This window comes from Mobula hypostoma, chromosome 26 (genome assembly GCF_963921235.1).
Source record: "Mobula hypostoma chromosome 26, sMobHyp1.1, whole genome shotgun sequence".
Lineage (NCBI taxonomy): Eukaryota > Metazoa > Chordata > Chondrichthyes > Myliobatiformes > Myliobatidae > Mobula > Mobula hypostoma.
The window spans coordinates 19,591,361-19,616,963 of record NC_086122.1 but is presented as its reverse complement, the minus strand read 5'-3'; the positions used below and the strand labels follow the sequence as shown (position 1 = coordinate 19,616,963).

At 41.9% G+C, this 25,603-nt stretch overlaps 1 protein-coding gene across 1 annotated transcript in view; it reads right to left on the bottom strand.

Annotated features, from left to right (window-relative positions):
- The window catches only part of csmd2 (CUB and Sushi multiple domains 2), a 2,031,293-nt gene that overhangs the window by 434,308 nt on the left and 1,571,382 nt on the right, over positions 1–25,603 (bottom strand). The window contains exons 20-21 of the mRNA XM_063033882.1: positions 9,097–9,312; positions 3,446–3,634 (exon numbers count right to left, since the gene is read on the bottom strand). Coding sequence (XP_062889952.1) covers positions 3,446–3,634; positions 9,097–9,312 — 405 coding nt within the window. The remainder of the gene's footprint in view (positions 1–3,445; positions 3,635–9,096; positions 9,313–25,603) is intronic.

The window sequence follows — 25,603 nt, the reverse complement described above, 5'->3', positions numbered from 1 at the left end:
CCTTTAAGCGTATCCTCATTGTGGGTTTCTTCCAATATGAAACTTCAAGCTTAGGTAACCAAAACTGATTTGTTAGATTAATGTAAAGCATTTTATTCATTTGTTAGTGATCCTTTCCATAGCCTCATTAATATTCCTTTATCTCTCTGTCTTGACAGATCATATTGATCAATGCACCTAATTATCTTATTGTTTATTTTTTATTTCCACTTGTCTTTGCTTATTGCTTCCCTTGGTGCTATTGCAATTACTTTCAATGGGAATAAACTTAACCCTCAAATTCTACTTCCAACATTATCCTTTTCCATTCATCTTGTTGAAAATCAACATGTCTTCTGGATAATCCAAACCAAAAACCTGAACCATCCTATCTATTCTGAACATCAAAACCATTAAAGCACCAGAGGAGACAATTTGAACTATTTAGTCTATGGTGTATCTTGGTAAAATAATCACATTCAGTCCTGATAAAAGGAATCAGACTGACATTTTGACTACTTACTTATTTCTAGGGATGTTGGCCGAACTGCTGAGTTCCTCCAGCATTTTGTGTCTGTTGATCTGCAGAATCTTTTGTGTTTACTGTTTTCCACTTCCTTTTTCTCCATAGCCTTGCAAGTTATTCTTTCTCATTGGCTATTCAAATTCCTTTTGATAACATTAGTTATTTCTATTACTACTTCAGGCAGTACATGACTGAACAGAACAATCTCGGAACAAGAATTTGCTTTCATCCCCTTTGCATTTCTTAATTAAAATTGGAAATTGGTGTCTCCTGGTCCTTGAACCATCAAGGTATCAAAGTATCCTGATAGCTGCTCACAATGCAACCTCTCTAAACCAGATATAATCTCCCCCACACCTCTTAACTTTTGAACATTCCTTCTTCTAACATTTTTGCTAAATTTGCTCATACCCGCAAATATACTGGTAAACTTTTTTTTCACATTTCTGTCAGATCTGTGATAACAGATTATGTTAGAGCAAAGGTTCCCAAATTTTTATGCTATGGAGCCCCCCCCCCCCCACCATTAACCGAGGGGTCCATGGACCTTGGGTTGGAACTCTTATGTTAGAGGTTTTACTCTTCCTTTATTTTGGTTGGACATCCTTTGCAAACACTATCCAGCAATTTAAAAATACTTGTGAACCAATGACTTATTATGACGGAGATAAAATGGATCTCAACTGATCTGGGTCTTGCTTGCTGAATGATTGCAGCATTTCTTTTTATTGTTTTTTCAGCTCCTGAAATATTTTGATTACTGTTGCATATGTCTATTTATTTTGCCTTCTCTCATTTTTAATTCACCCTGTATTTTTGCTTCAGTGTCCTCCAGTGAAAATTGACCATAATTTTTAACTCAGTCCTCAAAATCATCAATTGGGTCTTAACGAGTTTCTTTTATCCAAATTTAATTACTAACTTCAGAGAGTCAGCAGGATTGCTATTTATGGCAATAAACATTCATTACAATCTCACAGCTTCCATTTTGATGATTATTTTATTCTCACTATCATTCCAAATAAAAAAATACACAGAAAGTAGTTTCAAATCAGAATGTGCAAAGATGAAACTAATCCCAAATTATTTAAACTCTTTCCACAATCATTCTCCCTCATGTGTGAGAATCTCATCTTCGAATGCAAGAAGGACGAGACTGTGCAGGAGAGGGTACAGAGAAGATTCACTAGAATGATTCCGAAAATGACAGGGTTAACATATCAGGAACATTTGTCCGCTCTTGGACTGTATTCCTTGGAGTTTAAAAGAATGAGGGGAGACCTCATAGAAACATTTCGAATGTTGAAAGGCATGGTCAGAGTGGATGTGGCAAAGTTGTTTCCCATGATGGGGGAGTCTAGTACGAGAGGGCATGACTTAAGGATTGAAGGGCGCTCATTCAGAACAAAGATGCAAAGAAATTTTTTTAGCCAGAGGGTGGTGAATCTATGGAATTTGTTGCCATGGGCAGCAGTGGAGGCCAAGTCATTGGGTGTATTGAAGGCAGAGATTGATAGGTATCTGAGTAGCCAGGGTATCAAAGGTTATGGTGAGAAGGCAGGGGAGTGGGACTAAATGGGTTAGAATGGATCAGCTCATGTTAAAATGGCGGAGCAGATTCGATGGTCCAAATGGCCGACTTCTGCTCCTTTGTCTTATGGTCTCATGGTTTTATGTTCATATTGTCTTACACAATGCAATCCTAGCTTGAGACAGAGCAGATAAATGATCCTGGACACATGAACATGCCCTATTTCAGCACTGCTTATCTTTTTTTTAAATATATATTTCCATTGTAACTTACAGTAACATTTTTTTATGCATTGCATTGGACTGCTGCCAAAAAAACAAGTTTCATGATCATAATCCTAGTTCTGATTCTAACAATGGTAAGCACTGACATCAAAAAATAAATCTGTTCACAAAATGTGAATGTCAGCACTAACACACACATTTACTACTATGCCTAATTCCCCTTGAACTAAGGAAACATGTAAGGGTCAACCATATTAATCTGCTGTCAGTGATAGGTCAGACCAGATGAGGGGGGGAGACGTCCTTCCCTGAAGGGCAATAGTGAACCAAATGAGTTTGTGCAGCATGTTGCACGACTTGTTACCAAAACTTTTTTTCCAACTCAACATTTGTTTAATTACTTGAATTTAAGTTCCCCAGCAGACATGGTTGATTCAATCTCATGTTCTTGAAGCAACATTCCACAATTCTAGCTGCTTGACTAGTCACTTAATTATCAGGCCACTGTGTTCATGACATGCCAGTCAGATCATTTTCCACTTTCAGTCGCAATAATTTGATAACTACTATTTATTGGATGTACCTTCCTCAACTTTACCAGCTCCTCCCCAGCCGGAAATGTACGGCAAGCCCAGACAAATGTGAGGGAGTTAGGGGCGAAGGACTGTGTTCTAGTATTCTATGCTCATAGTGCAACAAGGTATCACCATTAGGGTCAATTTCAGTAATCAGTTGTAGAATAAAGAGCCACATGTTATAATCAATTGCACAGACTATTAACTTATAACAAATTTTAACTTCCCTTTCTCTGAAAGGTAACTTGGCTATCATCCATTGGTTCAAGTCTTTGCATGGCTCATAACCTGTGTAGCACTGGGGTGGCACGGTAGTGTAGTAGTTAGCACAACACCTTACCGTACAGGCAACCCCGGTTCAATTCCCACCGCTGCCTGTAAGGAGCTTGTACGTTCTCCCCGTACTCCTCCAGGTCTCCTCCCACAGTCCAAAGATGTACCGAATAGTAGGTTAATTGGTCATTGTAAACTGTCCCATGATTAGGCCCAGATTAAATTGGGGGATTACTGGGTGTCGTGGCTCAAAGAGCTAGAAGGGTCTATTCCGTACTGTATATCACTAAAGAAAATAGTTTCAACCCAAGTGAAATGAAAGCACACGACCACCTACCAACACACCTTGGAAGAGGCGAACTCCACACACGCCGTCTACCTCCAAGGCAGGTAATCCGAGATACGCCTTCCAGTCTATATCCCGGGAAACAGGAGAAAGTAAGAGCATCTCCAACACCAAATCGAAGACCACTTCTGCTACTGAATGGTGGGATACCAGGATCATCGCAAGGCTCCAAATCATGTTCTAGATAAAACAGAACACAGTAACTGTGTTAAGGAAGAGCAAGAATGTTGGTCTTATAGCACATGAAAGACAGTGAGCAAAGTAAAACATTGGTTGGCACGATATCACAGCTGGCATAGATACTATTGCATAGCACCAGAGCAATCCCAACTCTGGGTACCATCTGTATGAAATTTACTGTTTCTCTCTGACCATATGTATTTTCCAAGGGTGCTCCAACTTTCTTCATCAGAAGACCATAAGACATAGGAGCCTAATTAGGCCATTCAGCCCATTGAGTCTGCTTTGCCATTCCATCAATGCTGATTCCAGATCCCACTCAGCCCCATACACCTGCCTTCTACCATAACCTTTGATGTCCTGACCAATCAGGAAACTATCAACTTTCGCTTTAAGTGTACTCACGGTCTTTGCTTCCGCAGCTGTCCGTGGCAGAGCATTCCACAGATTCACTAGCTAAAAAAATTCATCCCGTGGACATATGGGTTAGGCAGTAATTTTACTGCTGTAACTGTAAAGTGCGTAGAGCGGATTCTGGGAGCGAGTTGGTGAGAAGGAAGAATAAAAGTGGGATTTATGTCGGACAGTGGGCAGCGGGGTGGAGATATATCTCTATCAAAGGATGTGTAAGACGTTCCTTCCCTCTGCTAGCCTGCAGGTCACCCTTGGGCAGGGTGTAAGCACCTGCTTAGCCCTGTGTAGGATGAACATGATCAGAATCAGAATCAGGTTTATTATCACCGGCATGTGATGTGAAATTTGTTAACTTAGCAGCAGCAGTTCAAAGCAATACCTAATCTAGCAGAGAAAATAATAATAATAATAATAATAATAAATAACCAAGTAAATCAATTATGTATATTGAATAGATTAAAAAATGTGCAAAAACAGAAATACTGTAAATTTTAAAAAGTGAGGTAGTGTCCAAGGGTTCAATCTCCAGTTAGGAATCGGATGGCAGAGGGGAAGGAGCCATTCCTGAATCGCTGAGTGTGTGCCTTCAGGCTTCTGTACCTCCTACCTGATGGTAACAGTGAGAAAAGAGGATGCCCTGGGTGCCGGAGGTACTTAATAACAGACACTGTCTTTCTGAGACACCGCTCCTTAAAGATGCCCTGGGTACTTTGTAGGTTAGTACCCAAGATGAAGCTGACTAGATTTACAACCTTCTGCAGCTTCTTTCAGTCCTGTGCAGTAGCCTCCCCTGCCATACCAGACAGTGATGCAGCCTGTCAGAATGCTCTCCATGGTACAACTATAGAAGTTTTTGAGAGTATTAGTTGACATGCCAAATCTCTTCAAACTCCTAATAAAGTATAGCTGCTGTCTTGCCTTCTTTATAACTATATCGATATGTTGGGACCAAGATAGATCTTCAGAGATCTTGACACCCAGGGACTTGAAGCTACTCACTCTCTCCACTTATGATCCCTCTATGAGGATTGGTATGTGTTCCCTCATCTTACCCTTCTGGCTTATATCACAAGTCCTGTTTATGCAACCACTGATCCCAGGCAGACAACCTCTGAAGAGTATGGATCATGGCTGGGGTCACCCATCTTGTAAAGACATTGCCCAGAAGAAAGCAATGGCAGAGCACTTCTGACTCTATTGTTAATGGAAAATGCTCATTAATAAACTAGAAATGGGAACAATAAGGGGAGGTTTTACATGGGTAAGTGTTTTTCTTTAATTTTAACATCAAGTTATTCCAGGGAAGAAAGAAAAAACAAAGAGTTGTGCACAGTTTTGGTCTCCAAATTTGAGGAAGGACATTCTAGCTATTGAGGGAGTGCAGCGTAGGTTCACGAGGTTAATCCCCAGGATGGCGGGACTGTCATATTTTGAAAGGTTGGAGTGACTGGGGTTGTATACACTGGAATTTGGAAGGATGAGAGGGGATCTGATTGAAACATATAAGATTATTAAGGGATTGGACATGCTAGAGGCAGGAAACATGTTCTCGATGTTGGGGGAGTCCAGAACCAGAGGCCACAGCTTAAGAATAAGGGGTAGACAATTTAGAATGGAGTTGAGGAAAAACTTTTTCACACAGAGGGTTGTGGTTCTGTGGAATGCTCTGCCTCACAAGGCAGTGGAGGTCAATTCTCTGGATTCTTTCAGAAAAGAGTTAGATAGAGCTCTTAATGATAGCAGAGTGAAGGGATACGGGGAGAAGGCAGGAAAAGGATACGGATTGTGGATGATCAGCCAAGATCACAGTGAATGGTGGTGCTGACTCGAAGGGCTGAATGGCCTACTCCTGCACCTATTGTCTATTAAAAGCTAACATTAACAGGAAATTCTCATCTTATCTTTCCACTTTTAGTATTTGCATTCAGGATCTTCAAAGAATACGGCATAAAATGGCAAAGGGCTCACAAAATCAGCTTGAAAGAGTACCAAGAAAATTTACAAGGCTATTTCCGGAACTGGAGGACTTAAGTTACAGGAAAAGGATGAGTAGTTCTGGACTTTTTTTTCTCTGATGCACAGGACAATGAGGGAAATTTGATAGGGGTATACAAAATTAAATGAGAGATATAAATAGGATAGGGGTTAGATAATGTAAGCAAACTTTTTGCACTGAGGTTGGATCAGACTAGAACTAAAGGTCATATGTTAAAAGGTCAAAGGTAAAACATTTAAGGGGAACCGGGTGGGGGGACAGCTTCTTCACTCAAAGGGTAGTGCAGGTGTGAAATGAGCTGCCTGCTGAAGTGGAGGATGTGGGTTAGACTGCAATATAGAAGAGAAGTTTGGGTAAATACATGGGTGAGAGCGGTGCAGAGGACTTTGGTTCAGGTGCGGATGATGGGACCAGGCAGATTAACCCTTCAGGAGCCTTTTTTTAAAAAAAAGATCATTGCAGTCAAATCTGTGCCCAGTCACTGAACAAAGCTCTCTCTGTCCCTTCAAAAATGTTTTCAAGACTAACGTCAGAAGAACATTCAAACTTGCTCCAGAATGTGCTGTTACTCCTTCCCTATATCTCTGAACATCTAAAGCATTCAGTCTTAAGAGTAAGATTGCTAATTTGGACTAAGTTATGCAGCTCTGTTTTAGGGTTAGAGATCCATAGAGTACTACAACATAGATATTTTTTTAAAAAGCCTCCTGAACAGTTCTTGAAAATAGATATTTCCAAAATTTGTTCACTTATAATTAAAATAATGCATGGAAATTTTGTCGTAAATGCAGAAAAGGTATGTAGAAATTATCACTTATATCATGTTCCTAATGACTGCTGCAATTTGAGAATCCCTAAAAAATCACAAAACTATAAAGTTACTTTTAAAAAACTATTGTATTCATTTTTTCATCTTGATCACTGCATTCTTATGGGGACTGCAAGGTTCCTGTTGATAGATGTCTGCAGAGATTACAGATAGTGCCACCCTCCTACATCTCATATTTTTTATGACATAAAAGGAAGCCATCTACTCATTGAGTCTATAGCAGCACACACAGCATTCTCAAATAGTTCCATGACCCCACTCATTTCCCCTGCAGTCTGTTTTCTGTTATATACCCATCAACCTCCCCATTTCTTTTGCAACCCATCTGCACCAAGGGCAATCTATAATGGGCAACTAACCAACCAACTAGCACATCTTTGGGAAGTGGGAGGAGAGTGCAGCATAAAAGGGATGTCCTCATGGTTTCAGGGACAATGAGCAAAATGCACACAGAGAGTATCTAATGGCAGAACCAAATCCCAGTTACTGGAGCTGAGTTGCAACAACTCCAGCTACCGTACCACTGTGCTACTCATTTGCAGTGATGGAAAGTGAATCCTACTCCTAAAGAACTTTCTCCACAGCAGAAAGAGTACTACAGCCTTAAAAGCCTTCAGCAGAGGAGAAGTGAAACACAGAGAAGGGGTCATACACTTTTATCAAGAGTGGTGATCAAGCTTATAGACTGAGTGGCTCCTCCTGACACCATGCGTAATTGCACTTTTCAAGCATGATACAAATATTCTTCAATAAACAGCAGAGGTCTAACAATAATGTTGTCAATATGCAAGAGGCACCATGTGTCTGATCTCTATCTGCATTGTATTCTGTGTTGTGTGTTTACAATGTTCATTATGGTAACTAGTCACGTGAGTGGAGTTGTGATAAACGTGAAGGGACTGTTACATATTCATGCTTATTTTGTTGCATTTTGTAGCTTGGGACTAGTGCAGGTTGCATCTTTTGCTGACCGCTGAGATAATGCTTAATAATGCTTAATTCTATGCTTGCTAATTGTGATAAAGGATCGAATAAAGGATTTGACTTTGGAGTTGTGCGTGCGTCACGCAAGTGTAACAGTCTGTGCAGTCGTAGGCAAGTAGCAATTGTTTTGTTTTGATTTTTGATTAGTTTTGTCGCTACACAGTGTATACAGCAATGAAAGCTCAGGAATTCAGATGCAGACAGGAACACAATGATATTCATTTGGAACACTATAATTCGCATGCTTCACTTGGATTTCCAGGCATAGCTTGCTATTCTTTCAATTTCTGTCAGTAAGACATTTCAAGGCCATGTAAGAAGAAGATTCTATCATTTGCACAAATGGAATTAGAAAACATGTTAGCTGTGTTGAGGTGAATCGTACCATGAAATACTCTGTTGAGTTTCCTAAGGGGCAGGACTTACACTATTTTTATACATTTTTCGTGTACCTTTCATATATCAGAGGAATGATACCTACTATATTAATTTTATCCATAATTTACACATTCAAAATAAATGCAAACAGTTTCAATTTACAGGTATGAGAATTTGTAGTCCAACAAGCAGTGGGATTCAATAAGCAGGCACTACCTGAACTTCTGAAAAACTAGTTTGCCTGCTGTGGAAACACCAATGCCCTTCAGTGGGAAATCCTACAATGAGTAGTGCATACAGCCCAGTCCATTACGTATAAAGCCCTCCCCACCTTTGAGCACATCTACTTGGAGGGCAGTCACAGGAAATCAGCATTCATCATCAAGGACCGCCATCTTTCAGTCATTGTCTCTTCTTGATACTGCCATGAAAAGAAGGTACAGGAACGGCACCACCAGGTTCAGGAACAGGTATTCCCTCTCAACCATCAGGCTCTTGAACCAGAGTGGAAAACTTCACTCAACTTCACTTGGCCCATCACTGAACTGTTCCCACAACCGATGGACTCACTTTGAAGGACTCTTCTTTTCATGCCCTCAATACTTATTGCTTTTTTTCTTTTATATTTGCACAGTTTGTTGTCTTTTGCTCATTGATTGTTTTTCTGTCCTGTTGGGTGCAGTCTTTCATTGATTCTATTGTGTTTCTTGTGTTTACTGTGCATGCCCATAAGGAAACAAGTCCCAGGGTTGTTAATGGTGATATGTATGTACTTTGATAATAAATTACTTTGAACTTTGAAATGGTTTGTCCCAGCAAACTTCAACATATTCACAAGAAGGAAAGAGAAGTACATCATACCTGTAAAGGTTATGTTGAACCCCTCGTACGACATGGAGAAATCTGAAATGAATCGAATCTGTGTCGTGTAATTCCCGAAGAGTCCAGCACTGACTGATGATGGCAGGTTAGATCCCGAGAGTCTTTTCAAAGGTTGGGCAAAACTTCCATTCTCAGTGATCAGCAAATAATCATGTGGACTCTCCAAGTGAAAAGTATGGAAAGTGAACTGGATTCCTGGAAACATATTTCTCAATTAAAAACAAAGGTCATGTTAGGCATTTAATTCACCTAAAATATTGAAGAAAATATGCAGTGGCAAACCCTGATAGAATGGCTCAGGTAGTCAAATATAAGATCATATTTGAAATTTAAAATGCTTACTTTCCACAAAATCCTATAAAAGTATGAATGAAAATGGCTAATAAATCTGCACACAAGGGAGATCAGAAGTCATGTGACAAACAGTCAGCCATTTTAGAAACACACATCAAAGTTGCTGGTGATCGCAGCAGGCCAGGCAGCATCTCTAGGAAGAGGTACAGTCGACGTTTCAGGCCGAGACCCTTCGTCAGGACTAACTGAAGGAACAGTAAGAGATTTGAAAGTGGGAGGGGGAGGGGGAGGGGGAGATCCAAAATGATAGGAGAAGACAGGAGCGTGAGGGATGGAGCCAAGAGCTGGACAGTTGATTGGCAAAGAGGATATGAGAGGATCATGGGACAGGAGGCCCAGGGAGAAAGAAAAGGGGGAGGAGGGGGAATCAGAGCATGGGCAAGGGGTATAGTCAGAGGGACAGAGGGAGAAAAAGGAGAGAGAGAGAAAGAAAGTGTGTATAAAAATAAATAACAGATGGGGTACGAGAGGGAGGTGGGGCATCAGCAGAAGTTAGAGAAGTCAATGTTCATGCCATCAGGTTGGAGGCTACCCAGACGGAATATAAGGTGTTGTTCCTCCAACCTGAGTGTGGCTTCATCGTTACGGTAGAGGAGGCCCTGGATAGACATGTCAGAATGGGAATGGGATGTGGAATTAAAATGTGTGGCCACTGGGGCCACATATGCCCCACTCCCCCTCGTAGACTTCTCTAACTTCCGCTAATGCCCCACCTCCCCCTCGTACCCCATCTGTTATTTATTTTTATACACACTTTCTTTCTCTCACTCTCCTTTTTCTCCCTCCATCCCTCTGACTATACCCCTTACCCATCCTCCGTTTTCCCCCAACTCCTCCTTTTCCTTCTCCCTGGGCCTCCTGTCCCATGATCCTCTCATATCCCCTTTGCCAATCACCTGTCTAGCACTTGGCTCCATCCCTCCCCCTCCTATCTTCTCCTATCATTTCGGATCTCCCCCTCCCCCTCCCACTTTCAAATCTCTTACTAACTCTTCCTTCAGTTAGTCCTGACGAAGGGTCTCGGCCTGAAACATCGACTGTACCTCTTCCTAGAGATGCTGCCTGGCCTGCTGCGTTCACCAGCAACTTTGATGTGTGTTGCTTGAATTTCCAGCATCTGCAGAATTCCTCTTGTAGCCATTTTAGAATTTGATTCTGAGTCATAGTGAATTAAAAAAGGGAGTTTAATTCTAACAATTACAATGAATACTGATAATACATTGGTTGACTGAAATTTACCAAAGCATTTGTAGCAGAATTCAAAGGTGAACTGATTATAAGGCTACATCATCAGGTACAAGGGATCACAGAACCTGAAATTCATGAGAAAATCCTTAAAATTACTCTCAATCTTATAGTCTGTGCATTTAGTCTGTTTTGAAGCAATTTCTTTGATCTTTTGCAACTGGCAGAAATCGATCACCCCTTCTCATCACTGATGTACAGTGCCTTTTATCCGCACTGAAGGTGCAATGATTAACACATCATCTGTCAAATTATGATAGCCAATTAATAAGAAATAATGCTGACAGCAGATGAGAATAATGAGAATTGCTTTTCCACTTTCAAAGCTGAATTAGAAGATAATAATGAACGTGAGAATATTAAACACATGAATATATTTGATACATTCATATATAGTTATAATGCTGCAGTTTACTGATGTATGAATCCTGTATTATCACTCACAGTGCAGCACCATCCAGGATGATTAATAAGCCATTCAAGGAATTTTTAAAATGTTAACCAAGCACACTCCTTTGGGTGTTATCAATGGTGGCAGGCAGCTTCCTTTCTAAAATAATCACAACCTCAAACTGTCTCAGACGGGTTGACATTCAAAATTAACAGAGATTCTCACAAACAAGAGAAGGCAGATGGTCAAAAGTGACACCCAAATGGCGGCAATGATCCAGTCCATAACAAAATGTTGATCACTTTCCTGACCCCTTTATCAACTGCCAGGCAATTAAAGTCATAACTTAAAATCCATTTTCCTCAACTAATCAACAGCTCAGAAAGCAGAAGTGAATAAGGGTTGTGGATTTTAGGATCATGCTTTCTGAGCATCATCTAATCAGAGGACCTTGACTATGTAAAGGAGGCATGAAAAAATGATCAGGTTCCTGAATGCTTGTGATATTGGATGAATCCGAGCATATACGAGGGGTGATTGATAAGTTCGTGGCCTAAGGCAGAAGGAGTCAATTTTAGAAAACCTAGCACATTTATTTTTCCTACATTTGCACACTTAGCCCAGTGGTCGTGGAGCACATGCATCCCTTCATTGTAGAAGTCGGCATCTTGGACCTCCAGTAAGTAGTCCACAGCAGGGGTGATTGATAGGCTCGTGGCCTAAAGTAGGAGATGAGGAGAAACTTCAAACTTTATGCATTTTCACTCAAAGAGTTGAACTGCACATGCATGTAACAAGAGATGAGCTATACAGCTCTCGTTATGTGCACGTGCAGTTCAACTCTTTGAATGATTATGCAGAAAGTTTGAAGTTAATAACTCATCTCCTTCTACCTTAGGCCACAAACTTATCAATCACCCCTGCTGTGGACCACTTCTACAAAGAAGAGATCCGCATGCTCCAAGACCGCTGGACTAAGTGTGTACATGCAGGAGGGGACTATGTTGAAAAATAAGTGTGTTCGGTTTTCTAAAATTGACTCCTTCTACCTTAGGCCACAAACTTATCACCCCTCATATTTCAGGCTTTTGCAAATATTTTTAATTATTTCTCATTATGTGCTGGTACAAAGGACATCCATTTTATTTATTAATTTAATTAATTCCTGACAATGGATAAGTGATGAAGGCCTGACATGCAGCCAACACATCAATAAGCTATAATTGCATTTTAGTTAATAGGGTCAGTTCCATCCCTGTTTGCATTACACTATAAATGAATTTGTGGAGAATATTTCAATGCCAATTTACTGGACCACATTTAAAAATAATTTATCCTAGATTGGCATCTTTTATCTAGCAGACTGTGAAGGATGGAACAGCCAAGCCTTAGTATACAACCACGTTCTCATAGGTTTATCGGCAATTCAACACAGAAACAGGTCCTTTAGTTTATCATATCCATGCTGACCATTGTACCTATCTACATTCATCCCACTTATCTGCACTTCATTCATAGCTTTCCATGTCTTAACAATTCTAATGCTTGGCGAGATACTTCCAAAATGCTGTGAAAGTACCTTCTCAGCACATTCCAGATTCTACCCACTCTCTGTGAAAAAGTTCCCTCACACTCCCTTGAATCCTTCTAACTTACGGGCACCCGTATGGGTCCCAGCTATACCTGCATTTTTGTTGGCTTTGTGGAACAATCTATGTTCCAAGCCTATTCTGGTATCTGTCTCCCACTTTTCCTTCGCTGTATCGACCACTGCATTGGCACTGCCTCCTGCACGCATGCTGAGCTCGTTGACTTCATTAACTTTGCCTCCAACTTTCACCCTGCCCTCAAGTTTACCTGCGCAAACAACAGGAATTCTGCAGATGCTGGAAATTCAAGTAACACACATCAAAGTTGCTGGTGAACGCAGCAGGCCAGGCAGCATCTTTAAGAAGAGGTACAGTCGACGTTTCAGGCCGAGACCCTTCGTCAGGACTAACTGAAGGAAGAGTTAGTAAGAGATTTGAAAGTGGGAGGAGGAGGGGGAGATCCAAAATGATAGGAGAAGACGGGAGGGGGAGGGATGGAGCCAAGAGCTGGACAGGTGATTGGCAAAGGGGATATGAGAGGATCATGGGACAGGAGGCCGACGGGACAACAACCATCTCGACTTCATCGCATCTTGTTCCCATTCCAACCTCACTCCTTTCGAAAGCTCTGCTCTCCACTTCCTCCGCACTAATCCTAACCTTACTATTAAATCCGCCAATAAGGGAGGTGCTGTTGTAGTCTGGCATACTGACCTCTACCTTGCTGAGGCACAGCGACAACTCGCGGATACCTCCTCTTATTTACCCCTTGATCGTGACCCCACTAAGGAGCACCAGGCCATTGTCTCCCACACCATCACCGACTTTATCCGCTCAGGGGATCTCCCATCCACTACTACCAACCTTGTAGTTCCCACACCTCGCACTTCTTGTTTCTACCTCCTACCCAAGATCCAGAAACCTGCCTGTCCTGGCAGACCTATTGTCTTAGCTTGCTCCTGCCCCACCGAACTTGTTTCTGCATACCTCGACACGGTTTTATCTCCCCTTGTTCAATCCCTTCCTACCTATGTTCGTGACACTTTTCACGCTCTTAAACTTTTCGATGATCTTAAGTTCCCTGGCCCACATCACTTTATTTTCACCATGGATGACCAGTCCCTATATACTTCCATCCCCCATCAGAAAGGTCTCAAAGCTCTCCGCTTCTTTTTGGATTCCAGACCTAATCAGTTCCCCTCTACCACCACTCTGCTCCATCTAGCGGAATTAGTCCTTACTCTTAATAATTTCTCCTTTGGCTCCTCCCACTTCCTCCAAACTAAAGGTGTAGCTATGGGCACCCGCATGGGTCCGAGCTATGCCTGCCTTTTTGTTGGCTTTGTGGAACAATCTATGTTCCGTGCCTATTCTGGTATCTGTCCCCCACTTTTCCTTTGCTGCATCGACGACTGCATTGGCGCTGCTTCCTGCACGCTTGCTGAGTTCGGTGACTTTATTAACTTTGCCTTCAACTTTCACCCTGCCTTCAAGTTTACCTGGTCCATTTCCGACACATCCCTCCCCTTTCTAGATCTTTCTGTCTCTATCTCTGGAGACAGCTTATCCACTGATGTCTACTATAAGCCGACTGACTCTCACAGATATCTGAACTATTCGTCTTCCCACCCTGTCTCTTGCAAAAATGCCATCCCCTTCTCGCAATTCCTCTGTCTCCGCCGCATCTGCTCTCAGGATGAGGCTTTTCATTCCAGGACGAGGGAGATGTCCTCCTTTTTTAAAGAAAGGGGCTTCCCTTCCTCCACCATCAACTCTGCTCTCAAACGCATCTCCCCCATTTCACGCACATCTGCTCTCACTCCATCCTCCCGTCACCCCACTAGGAATAGGGTTCCCCTGGTCCTCACCTACCACTCCACCAGCCTCCGGATCCAACATATTATTCTCTGTAACTTCCACCACCTCCAACGGGATCCCACCACTAAGCACATCTTTCCCTCCCCCCCTCTCTCTGCATTCCGCAGGGATCGCTCCCTACACAACTCCCTTGTCCATTCGTCCCCCCCATCCCTCCCCACTGATCTCCCTCCTGGCACTTATCCGTGTAAGCAGAACAAGTGCTACACATGCCCTTACACTTCCTCCCTTACCACCATTCAGGGCCCCAAACAGTCCTCCCAGGTGAGGCAACACTCCACCTGTGAGTCGGCTGGGGTGATATACTGCGTCCGGTGCTCCCAATGTGGCCTTCTATGTATTGGCGAGACCCGACGCAGACTGGGAGACTGCTTTGCTGAACACCTACGCTCTGTCCACCAGAGAAAACAGGATCTCCCAGTGGCCACACATTTTAATTCCATGTCCCATTCCCATTCTGATATGTCTATCCACGGCCTCTTCTACTGTAAAGATGAAGCCACACTCAGGTTGGGGGAACAACACCTTATATTCCGTCTGGGTAGCCTCCAACCTCATGACATGAACTTTGACTTCTCAAACTTCCGCTAATGCCCCACCTCCCCCTCGTACCCCATCCGTTATTTATTTATATACACACCTTCTTTATCTCTCTCTCCTTTTTCTCCCTCTGTCCCTCTCACTATACCGCTTGCCCATCCTCTGGGTTTTCCTTTCCTCTCTTCCTGGGCCTCCTGTCCCATGATCCTCTCATATCCCTTTTGCCAATCGACTGTCCAGCTCTTGGTTCCAACCCTCCCCCATGTCTTCTCCTATCATTTTGGATCTCCTCCTCCCCCTCCCACTTTCAAATCTCTTACTAGCTCTTCTTCCAGTTAGTCATGACGAAGGGTCTCGGCCCGAAACTTCGACTCTACCTCTTCCTAGAGATGCTGCCTGGCCTGCTGCGTTCACCAGCAACCCTTATGTGTGTTGCTTGAATTTCCAACATCCGCAGAATTCCTCGTGTTAACTTTCATCTTATAGCCTTTGCTTTAGACATACCCACCAAGGAAAAAATCTTACCCCCTCATAATTTTGGATAATTGTACTAGTCATGCTGCAACCTCTTTCACTCTGGGAAAACAACCCCAACCTCACCTAATGGGGATGTAGCTCAGTGGAAAATTGCATGCTTTGCATGTATGAGGTCCTGGGTTCGATCCCTGGCATCTTTGCTGGTGAGCATGAATATTTCATTGGGTATATTTAGTAGTAGTTTGATAGGTTCTTGATTCATAAAGGCTTTCTGGGAGAAGGCAGGGGGAACGGATTGGGAGGGTAGTGATCGAATGGCAGTGCAGACTGGATGGGCTGACTGGCCTAATTATGCTCCTTAATGTGTTTTGTGGCTGCCATCCTAGTGAGTGTGATGTTGTTGCAGCTTGGGACGTTTCAGAGTTCAATTGAAGTGCTGTCCTGCAAGGAGTCTGTACATCTCCCCTATGGGATGGGTGGGTTTTTCCCATGTGCTCCAGTTTCCTATCACAAAGACATACTGGGTAGGTTAATTGATCTCTATAAATTATCCCGTGATTAGGTCAAGGTTAATCAGGTTTGTCAGTGGTCGCTGGAGCAGTGTGGCTGGAAGGACATGAAGGACCTATTCCATACAGCACGTCACTAAATAAAATGTCTGATTACTCCTTCTAATTGACAGACATCAAACTAGCCAACATCCTTTGAATCTGCTCTGTATCTTCTCAAATGTTATCACATTTATGGAGTGTTAGCTTTCATAAGTCGAGGGATAGAGTTTAAGAGTCATGGGGTAATGATGCAGCTCTATAAAACTCTGGTTAGGCCACACTTGGAGTGCTGTGTCCAGTTCTGGTCACCTCACTATAGGAAGGATGTGGAAGCACTGGAAAGGGTACAGAGGAGATTTACCAGGATGCTGCCTGGTTTAGAGAGTATGCATTATGATCAGAGATTAAGGGAGCTAGGGCTTTACTCTCTGGAGAGAAGGAGGATGAGAGGAGACATGATAGAGGTATACAAGATATTAAGAGGAATAGATAGAGTGGACAGCCAGTGCCCCTTCCCCAGGGCACCACTGTTCAATACAAGAGGACATGGCTTTAAGGTAAGGGGTGGGAAGTTCAAGGGGGATATTAGTGGAAGGTTTTTTACTCAGAGAGTGGTTGGTGCGTGGAATACACTGCCTGAGTCAGTGGTGGAGGCAGATACACTAGTGAAATTTAAGAGACTACTAGACAAGTATATGGAGGAATTTAAGGTGAGGTGTTATATGGGATGAAGGGTTTAAGGGTGGCACAACATTGTGGGCCGAAGGGCCTGTTCTGTGCTGTACTGTTCTATGTTCTATGTTCTACATCAACCTTCCTCAGCCCTTTCCCCAAAATACTTCTGTAACACCTAAATGCAAGGATTGAATGCAACTTATTTAAAAATATTTATCCAGTTGTTAAAGTGCAGAATAAAATAAAGCAAGTCACTTTAAGATACAAGATTTGTGCAAGTTTTGTTTTAAAGATGATTGGGAATTATTTTAAAATAATCTAACGTACAGAGTCATTTAATTCTTTGGAAATCATTTAAAAGTACTTGCTTTATTTCAATGCTTTGCCTATAAGTTGGAAAAAAAACAACTTTCCCCACAGCAGAGAATTGTATCTCCACATATTTGGATGTTATTGATATCCTAGAGATCTACCAGAACTGGAGGCTGTTCAAGCAAATTGTTTCTGTCTGTAAAATGTTGTGAATTATAATAAACGTACATGCAAAACATACAATGAATTGTTTGTGGAGCCCGTAACAGTTACAATGCTGTCCTTGATTTCCTCATTATCTAGATTGTGCCGATTGTCAATCAGAAAAGAAGCTATGCTTCAATCAGGGATTACTTGGCAATAACAGTTATTTTTGCCATTTTTCTTAGCTGTTGTGTCAAAATAATAAACATAATCTCTAGCAGATCACTGAAGTGCTTAATTTTTAATGTGTTTTGTATGGTGTACATCTCTATGCACCTGTTAACTAAAAGTAAAATGAAAACTAATTTCACTTACTGCAGTCAAGGGTGACATAAGCAATGTACTTTTTTGTAGGATATCCAATCTTCTATAAATAATATGTATTGCAGGTGGCGGGGTAGAGATACCAAAGGAGGTATAAGGCACTCCTTCCCTCTGCTAGCCCGCAGGTCACTTTTCGGCAAGGAGTAGCATCTGATTAGCCCCCGGAGGAGGGTCAAGTGAAGTGATGGAAGCAGGTGGTGGACGGTCCTATGAGCAGCTGGTGCATATCAAAAGTCCTGGTTATACGGCCAATGATGCCAGGCAGACAATCAAGAGTATTGATAATGACTAGGGTCACCCACCTTGTAAAGACAATGCTAAGAAAAAGGCAATGGCAAACCACTTCTGTAGAAAAATTATGCCAAGGATAATCATGGTGATGGAAAGACCATAATCGCCCATGTCAGACGACATGATACATAACGAATGAACAAACAAATGCAGATTGGCCAACAAGACTCACCACCACAGCACATGGTATGAGAAGCTGAGTCCAGAAGAATAGATCTGGTCAACTTGTTGGCATACCTATCAGAGTGGTGATTAATACCAACTCCAGGTCAACAGGGAGTATGTTGTTGGAGTGAATAGCAATTCTTACTACATAGTCTTGAAGAAATAGATTCCGACGGAAGGCGCAAACAATTACCTAGAGGAGTAAAGGTCATTGCAGGCTCTGCCACTTAACTGTCAGTTGTTCAACTAGTTTTGGTTATCTTTACCTGAACAGTTAACAGATCTATCAAGGAGAAGCAGAGCAGTGAAGAAAATGCCACACTATTACAAATTAATTCATTCATTGTTTATGTGCCATGCCATATGTTGCGGGTAATCCTGACCTTGACCATGATTGCTTTTGGCAAATTTTTCTTCAGAAGTGGTTTGCCATTGCCTTCTTCTGGGCAGTGTCTTTACAAGCCGGGTGACCCCAGCCATAATCAATATTCTACAGAGATTGTCTTTCTGGTGTCAGTGGTTGTATAACCAGGACTTTTGATAACCATGTGAGAGTAGGACTACTATGGATTTCAGCAAAGCATTTGATAAGGTACCTCATGCAAGGCTTATTGAGAAAGTAAGGAGGCATGGGATCCAAGGGGACATTGCTTTGTGGATCCAGAACAGGCTTGCCCACAAAAGGCAAAGGGAAAAGGTTGTAGACGGGTCATATTCTGCATGGAGGTCGGTCACCAGTGGAGTGCCTCAGGGATCTGTTCTGGGACCCTTACTCTTCGTGATTTTTATAAGTGACCTAGATGAGAAAGTGGAGGGATGGGTTAGTACGTTTGCTGATGACACTAAATTGGAGGTGTTGTGGATAGTGTGGAGGGGTGTCACAGGTTACAATGGGACATTGATGGGATGCAAAACTGGGCTGAGAAGTGGCAGATGGAGTCCAACCCAGATACGTGTGGAATGGTTAATTTTGGTAGGTCAAATATGATGGCAGAATATAGTATTAATAGTAAGACTCTTGGCAGCGTGGAGGATCAGAGGGATCTTGAGGTCCGAGTCCATAGGATGCTCAAAGCAGCTGTGCAAATTGACTCTGTGGTTAAGAAGGTGCATGGTGTATTGGCCTTCATCAATCATGGAATTGAATTTAGGAGCCGAGAGGTAATGTTGCAAGTATATAGGACCCTGGTTAGACCACACTTGGAGTACTGTGCTCAGTTCTGGTCGCCTCACTACAGGAAGGATGTGAAAGCCATAGAAAGGGTGCAGAGGAGATCTGCAAGGATGTTGCCTGGATTGGGGAGCATGCCTTATGAGAATAGGTTGAGTGAACTCAGCCTTTTCTCCTTGGAGCGACGGATGATGAGAGGTGACCTGATAGAGGTGTATAAGATGATGAGAGGCATTGATCGTGTGGATAGCCAGAGGCTTTTCCCCAGGGCTGAAGTGATTGCCACAAGAGGACACAGGTTTAAGGTGCCGGGGAGTAGGTACAGAGGAGATATCGAGGTAAGCTTTTTACTCAGAGAGTGGTGAGTGCGTGGAATGGGCTGCCGGCAACAGTGGTGGAGGTGGATACAATAGGAGACTCTTAGATAGGTACATGGAGCTTAGTAAAATAGACGGCTATGGGTAAGCCTAGTAATTTCTAAGGTAGGGACATGTTCGGCACAACTCTGTGGGCTGAAGGGCCTGTATTGTGCTGTAGGTTTTCTATGTTTCTATGTTTGCATGACTGGTGTCTTATCCCCAGGACTACAGACCGTTACCATAACGATATCAGGTAGAGTATATCCAGAAATGCAAAGATAGCATATAAAATCACCAGTCTTCATGTCAGCACAGCTAAAATAACATACCTATATTAATGATTGGAAAATGATGTGGGGGGGGGGGAGAGTTGGTCAGTGCAGCTCTCGTTCCTACCATTCAGCAAAAGAAGGATGATAAGCATGTTGATCGGAAGATAAAGCACAGAGAGGAGTCTCATGAACAAAAAGCTAAACAGCCTGTTCTTTTGGAAAGGAGCTGGATCGATATCAGACTGTGAATGAGACAAGAGATCATGAGAACACACTGTCAGTTAATCAAAGAGTTCACAAGACACAAATGGTTCCAGCAATGAGAGGACCGTGTCTATCGAGGATAGCTGGCAAAGGGTTCAGATAGAAAAGATGTGAGATGGATAGAATGCAGGACCTTTTCATGACCCTTGAGGATCAGAATGAAACAAGCAGCATGTTTGCTCAAAAGAGATCAATAGCAGCCTGCACTGTGAATAGTCTAATGAAGCAAAGATAATATGGTGACAAACAGTCCCTTTGCAGTCGTGTTTTATCATGCTTTTATCTTCTCTCAGCTGACATGGTTCACATGGAATGGTGTTTGCAATGGACACTAAATCATCAAAAAGTTAATAATTGTTATTTGGTTCACAAAAAAAATTGTGCTATTTTTGGAAAATGTAAATTAGACTATTAATCTGTAATAATACAGCAGCTAAATCATCGGAATTAATTAGCTTTGTTTTTTTTGTGCCTGTGCTAACCTGTAATTATTTGCATTGTAAATCAGGAATCAATAATTAGCCTCTTTCTGGAATGTTACCCATGGACACTGATATATAATTTACAGTGTGATACAGCTTGGGACAGGTTTGTTGATCTACTAGGTCCACACTGAACATCATAGAGTCATATGGCACAGAAACAGGCCTTTGACCCATCTAGTCCATGCCAAAGTTCTAAGCTGTCCCGTCCCATCATCCTACAGCCGGATCGCAGCTCTGCATACACCTCCCATCCATGTACCTGTCCAAACTTCTCTTAAATGTTGAAACTGAACTCAAATCCACCACTTCCACTGGCAGCTCATTCCACCAACACCATGCTCCAAGTGAAGTTCCCCCTCATGTTCCCTTTAAACTTTTCATCTTTCACCCTTAACCCATGACCAGTAGCTCTAATCTCAATCAACCTCACTGGAAAAGGCCTGCTTGCATTTACCCCATCTATACCCCTCAAAATTTTGTATACATCTCTCAACTCTCCCCTCATTTGCCTACACTGTAAGAAATAAAGTCCTAACTTGTTCAACTTTTCCCTATAACTCAAATCCTGCCAACAATCTTGGAAATTTTCTCCATTCTCTTTTACACAAATCCTCCACATCATCATCATCACCATTATGTGCTGTGCAGACTTCAATCTGTCTTTAAGCTGAGAAGTTCTAATAAACACTTCAAAACTTTTGCTTGTCCATCACTTGATGTAACTTTTGTACAGTCGACCACGAAGTTCTCTTCCACCAGTTTTTCCTGTCACTGCAAGATGTTTGAGCTTCTCCTTCCTCGATACATGTCCCAGAAATTCCCGATTCTCTGTTTATATCCATCAATTCCTCCCAGTTCCACCACCAGCCATGTTGCACATAGGTGAACTGCTACTTAATGTACACTGGGCAAAGTCAGCAGAATTCCTGGCAGATATCAGCATCCCAACATGGGTCCTTATAGCTGTGAAGCTATGTCACAGCAGGAGTACCGTGACCAGTGGACTAGCAGCAAGGGAAAAGATGAGCACATCTTTGTGAAGTGGGAGGAAACTAATACATCCATAGGACAAGCAAGCAAACCCCAGACAGAGAACAACAGATATCATGATTGAATCCTATGATGAGGGTTTATACTGACTTTATATCTACATAATCTAAGCTCTGTACTGAAGGCTGGAGGCCTATCCCGGAGTTGGGGGACAGACTGTGTGAGTGGGTGGGATGGAGGAACGGGAGCTTGTTTTGTTCCTCTATTGCTTGTTGGGTTCTGTGTTACTTTGCCGAGCGTTGTGGTCATGCTATGGTGATGCCGGAACGTGAGGCAACATTTGCCGGCTGCCTTCAGAATATCCCAAGGTTGTGTTGACTGTTAACACAAACGGCATATTTCACTGTGTGTTTCAATGTAAATGTGGCAAATAAGTCTAAATCTGAATCTGGTTGCTGAAGATGTGAGGCAGCAACTCGATTAGTTGCTCTATTCTGCTGTTCGATTGTGAGAACAGGAAAAAAATTACAGGGATCATCTGATTTTAATTGAACCACTGTAAAGAACTGTGCTAACTGCTCTGCTACTGTGACACACCCTGAAGCAGCCTTTGGAACTTCACAATTGTGCATCTCTGACGAGATGCAAACCCAGTATCGATGGACCAGGCAGCCCCTTCCCTTTGAATCAAAGCTATTACTTTGACGAAATATTTTTAATTCCACCAGTATTCACAAGAGGAAATTTGAAGCAGATCACAAATGTTAATGGAAGCCAGAGCTGAATTATTATTAAATCAGGAAAAGATACTGCAAAAGAGTGACAGATTGTAAATTATCCCTGACAGAGGTGGGTGTAAAGAGTATCTGGAGAGTCTTTATGGAGATACAGTATAAAAGAAAGTTAGTTACTGGGAAATAAGTGGGGCTATTACATTGACAGGATTACTCGGAGAACTGGTGTAGATCTGCAGGGTTGAATGTCCTTCAATGTCAGAACGAAATATGAATATGAAGCATATTATATTTGTATCAAAAGCAACACACACAAGATGCTGGAGGAATTCAGCAAGTCAGGCAGCGTCTATTGAAAAGAATAAACAGTCAATGTTTCGGGCTGAGACTCTTCTTCAGGACTGAGAGAGAAGGAGAACGTTTTAACGTGACTACAATTGCATTTTACCCTTGGGCAATGCAAATAGTTCTATTGCTAGTCACTGGATCTTTCCCTTCACTAAAACTAACCAAGTTTGACAAGATCAATCAATTCACTTCCTCTATTTTCTGAATTCAAGGATGAACATTTGCTTGGCAAGTTTTTAAAAGTGTTGACCCAAGAGATAGAAGAGGTATCAACTATCAATTATGATCCAGTTAAATGTGGAAAAGGTTCAAGGAATTGAAAAGATTCTACAACTGATGCTATATATCTTTGGTTCTGTGCTGATTTTTAATGCCTAACTAATGAAAATGCACAATATATATTCAGTGGCCAATGTATTAATACCTGCTGTACCTAATAAAGAGGCAACTGAGAGTATGTTTGAGGTCTGCTGTTGTAGCTCATCCACTTCAAGATTTGACATGTTCTGCATTCGGCAATGTTATTCAGCACATCACTATTGTAACACATAGTTGTTTGAGTTACTGTCATCTTCCTGTCAGCTTGAACAAGTCTGGCCATTCTCCTCTGACCTCTCTCATTAGCCAGGTGCTTTCGCCCACAGAACTGCCACTCACCGGATGCATTTTTATTTTTTTTTACTATTTTTTGTAAACTCTACAGACTGTTGTGTGTGGAAATCCCACGAGATCAACAGTTTCTGAGATATTCAAAACACCCCTTCTGACACCAGCAATCATTCTACTGTCAATGTCACTAAGATCACATTTCTTCCCCATTCTGATGTTTGGTCTGAACAACTGGACCTCTTGACCATGTCTGCATGCTTTTATACATTGAGTTGCTGCCACATAATTGGCTAATTAGATATTTGCATTAATAAGCAGGTGTATGGGTGTATCTAATAAAGTGGCCATTGAGTGCTATTTTAGTCACATTTCCCTCTTAGTAGAAACTAGATTCTGATGTAGTACCATTCGTAGATCAGTGCTTTTAGCAGCTCTTCAATAGTCTGCGTAATTCATTTTAAGGTGTTGTAGCTTCTTTCTGGGACATCTCTGAGACATTTGACTCTTGTGCACAAATTCCCGAGCAGCACAAGGGAGTTTTATAATGTATTCATTTAACAACAAAATAAATTCTTAATTATATTCCTTGCTCACCCAGAGGCATTACGAGAAGTGATTGTGTTGTAATAGCTGTTACTGAGCATTTGGGACTCTTAAGAAGAAGGCAGCACTTTGTAAGATGGGTCTTTGAGCATGTACATGTGATATTCTTTATGACAGCTGGCACAGATGGTAACTTTGATAGAACTTCCATTTTTATCTCTAGGTGCAGTGCAATAGACCTCAATGTCAATAAATCTGAGATGGTCCAGTGACTTCAGCAGTCAAGTGTTAGATTCTCATTCAAAGGGCTTAAGTTTAAATCTCAGATAAGAACACATTATTCAACCAAGCTCTACCAGTTGGATCAGGATTGAAGTTTGAATCAGCACAATGATTTACATGAGTGATGCATGGGTTTTGCATTGCCAGCAACAATTCAATCTTGACTAAGAGCATCAGGTTAATTTTTAACGGTTCTTTCTAAACCACCTAAATTTACTGTTTTATTGACAACTGATTTGTCCGTGCAATATAAGAAAGCAGCTTAAAGTGATTAAGGGTGTGCACCAGCATGAAAAGACATTCCCATATGTCTGATGTGTACAGAATTGTGAAAAAGAGAAAGCAAATTCTCTATGGTGTCTTGCACAGTATTTATCCTCACCTTTAAGAAAGATTACATGGTTGTTAAGCACTATTAATTTGAAGAACTTTCCTGTGTTGAAAAATCTCGGCTTTGTCTGTCTGAGCCCATCCTGCCTGCCTGCATTTGACCCAACTCCCTCTCTTCTCGCTACTACCATTGGGCAAGAGATGCAAGAGACTTGGGTCCCATGCCTCCTGGTTCAGGAATAGTTATTGCCCTAACACAAGCGGGCCCCTGGACCAGCGTAGATGGCTACCTTTGCCTCAGCACCGAACCGATCTTACAGCCTGTAGCACTGCACACAAAATACTGGAGGAACTCAGCAAGTCAGGCAGCATCTTTGGAAAAGAGTGAACAGTCGACATTTCGGGCCGAGACCCTTCTTTAGGACTGAGAAGGAAGATGGAAGATACCTGAAATAAAGGATGGGAGGAAGGGAAGGAGGCTAGCTGGAAGACGATATAAGAAGCCAAGTGGGTGGGAAAGGTCAAGGGCTGGAGAATAAAGAATCTCATAGGAGAAAAGAAAGGAGGAGGTACCCAGAGGGAAGTAGACTCATTTTCAGGAACTCTGTCTTTGTTATGTATGTTTTTTCATGGGTTCAATTGTATTTCTTTATTTTACTGCGGGTGCTTGGAAGAAAATGAATCTTGAGGTTGTATATGGCATACATACTTTGTAATAAATTTACTTTGAACTTTTGAACTTGTTTCCTACATTAGAACAGTGATTTTAAAGGAACATCATTGGCTGCAAAGGGCTTTGAGACAGAAGCAAACTAATTTAAGTAGTCTCCTTGTCAATTAACATATTCATGAAGAGCAACTGTAAAATGTAAAAAACATCCTTCCCCTAAGGCTGAAATTCTAATGCAAATGGAGGAGGATTTAAAAATAGGATCAAGTCAAGAAATTCTCCACTGCAAACCAATATAGCTGAATATTATTGATTGCTAAAATGTACTGCGAACCCCACAGGACTTGTTCTTGCACTCTATCAGAGCAGGATCTAAGGCCACATTTACTTTGCCAGTATGCATTTGACAGCATTCATGGGAAATGTAAAGAAA